The sequence below is a fragment of the Limulus polyphemus genome, unplaced genomic scaffold (assembly GCF_000517525.1).
Source record: "Limulus polyphemus unplaced genomic scaffold, Limulus_polyphemus-2.1.2 Scaffold8823, whole genome shotgun sequence".
In the NCBI taxonomy this organism is placed as follows: domain Eukaryota; kingdom Metazoa; phylum Arthropoda; class Merostomata; order Xiphosura; family Limulidae; genus Limulus; species Limulus polyphemus.
Window position 1 is genome coordinate 23,509 of NW_013674433.1, and position 2,117 is coordinate 25,625.

The 2,117-nt window shown below is 29.3% G+C and overlaps 1 protein-coding gene across 1 annotated transcript in view; it reads right to left on the reverse strand.

The window, feature by feature from the left end:
• LOC106475575 (DNA repair endonuclease XPF-like) overlaps positions 1–1,080 on the reverse strand; it is a 3,740-nt gene extending 2,660 nt beyond the window's left edge. The window contains exon 1 of the mRNA XM_013936255.2: positions 849–1,080. Coding sequence (XP_013791709.1) covers positions 849–956 — 108 coding nt within the window. The 5' untranslated portion in view covers positions 957–1,080. The remainder of the gene's footprint in view (positions 1–848) is intronic.
• Between the last annotated feature and the right edge of the window lie 1,037 nt (positions 1,081–2,117).

A 2,117-nucleotide genomic window follows, 5' to 3' on the forward strand; every position in this document is an offset into this window, starting at 1 on the left:
TTTTGTTTTGATATACAAGTTGTTCGGGTTTTTTCACCTAAAAAAAAACTACATTAATTTCTTGACGACCTAATATATCAAATAGCTCAAAATGGTAACAAAACTTAAATATTTTCTGTTGAAGTACTGTGGTGTTAAAACAGTTATCCAGAAGACTAATCATTTAATACTGAACATAGCAGTTTTAAAGAATAGTTAGAGTTAATAATTTATCATATATACATCCCTAAAATACATTGTTAATTAAATAACTTCTCTACAATTTATGACACTCATTCTGGCAAGTTAAAAAATAATTACGTTAACAAGAATGGAAGCATGTAGGAATAGTTTGTGTTACCTAATCTATGTTTCTTTCAGTTTAAAAAAAATCATGAAATTGGACTGTTAGTTGGTTTTCTTCTCTGCAACGTAACATTAAACTTGCTTGGTGTTAAGATTTCTGTATTAAAAAAAAGCTAAAGCGACTATGCTCTATCTTAGAAATGTAATCTTTCAAGACTTACAAAGGTTTCAAGTATGAAATCAGATAAATAAAATGACAATTCAACGACGGTAGTGTCTTTAAAAGTAGTGAAATAAACAACAACCATAATATTACATGGTTAACAATACATAAAAATACAACAATCATCCTTTTATACTAAAATATTCATCCAAAGATTACCATCCACTTTCACCATGATTCTTAAAATATAAGTTCTATCATATTTAGTGTAATTCTTAACTTTTTAGACGATACAAGTTAAATCAACGAAAGGTTTAATAGTGACGATTCCATCGTTGATGTATTTTCAAAGATTCGGTACAGCTTTCAGTTTAATATCAACTCACCGCTGTAGGCTTACCTTTAATAACTCTAACATCTCGGAGCTCACGTACGGAGAGGGAGACCACAAGAGTCGTAATCGTGGGAAGTGAATCGTCAACAGAATCAATTTTGAAACGACCTTCATGGTAGAAACTTCTGTGGATAAGTAGTACTTTCCCTGTTTGAAAGAAAAATAAAAACAGAGAGACTAATATTAAAAACTCCCACTTCTATGTTTCTTCCAAGTGTATAAAACACATATTAACTCTTTGTACGTCAAGCTAAGAAACAAGAACTGAGATTTTTTTACTTATAAAAAAAAATACTCTTGAGCCCATAACAAAACAAAGCACTTGCCTTACTTTTATAAATAAAAACATGAACACATTTATTATATTTAGACACTCGAAGAAAATTAGTTTATAAATATAAGAATAAAAACATTATGCTTGAAGCATTAGAAAAAAATCAAAACATAATTTTTGTGACACAATTATGCAATAACTTCACCGTATTCAAAAATGATGTAAAAAATCTGTAAAAAGGAAAAAATTTTATTCATAAAATATTTCAAATCTTCAGCTTTAAAAATTATGATAAATACACGTCCATTGTGAAATTTTTAAAGGTATAAAATACTGCCATGAAAAACAGCATCATATTCAAAAAGATTATGTAAAAAGTTTATAAAAGTGATTTGTAAAAATGAAGATATTGTATCTGTATGTGTGAACAAACTCACCTGATATCACCATATTTACCAGAACGATCTGTAAAAATGAAGATATCGTATCTGTACGTGTGAAAAAACTCACCTGATATCAACATATTTACCAGAATGATCTGTAAAAATAAAGGTATCGTATCTGTACATGTAAACAAACTCACCTGATATCACCATATTTACCAGAACGATCTGTAAAAATAAAGGTATCGTATCTGTACGTGTGAACAAGCTCACCTGATATCACCATATTTACTAGAACGATCTGTAAAAATAAAGGTATCGTATCTGTACGTGTGAACAAGCTCACCTGATAAACATATTTACCAGAATGATCTGTAAAAATAAAGATATCGTATCTGTACATGTAAACAAGCTCACCTGATATCAACATATTTACCAGAACGATCTGTAAAAATAAAGATATCGTATCTGTACATGTGAACAAGCTCACCTGATATCAACATATTTACCAGAACGATCTGTAAAAATAAAGATATCGTATCTGTACATGTGAACAAGCTCACCTGATATCAACATATTTACCAGAACGATCTGTAAAAATAAAGATATCGTATCTGT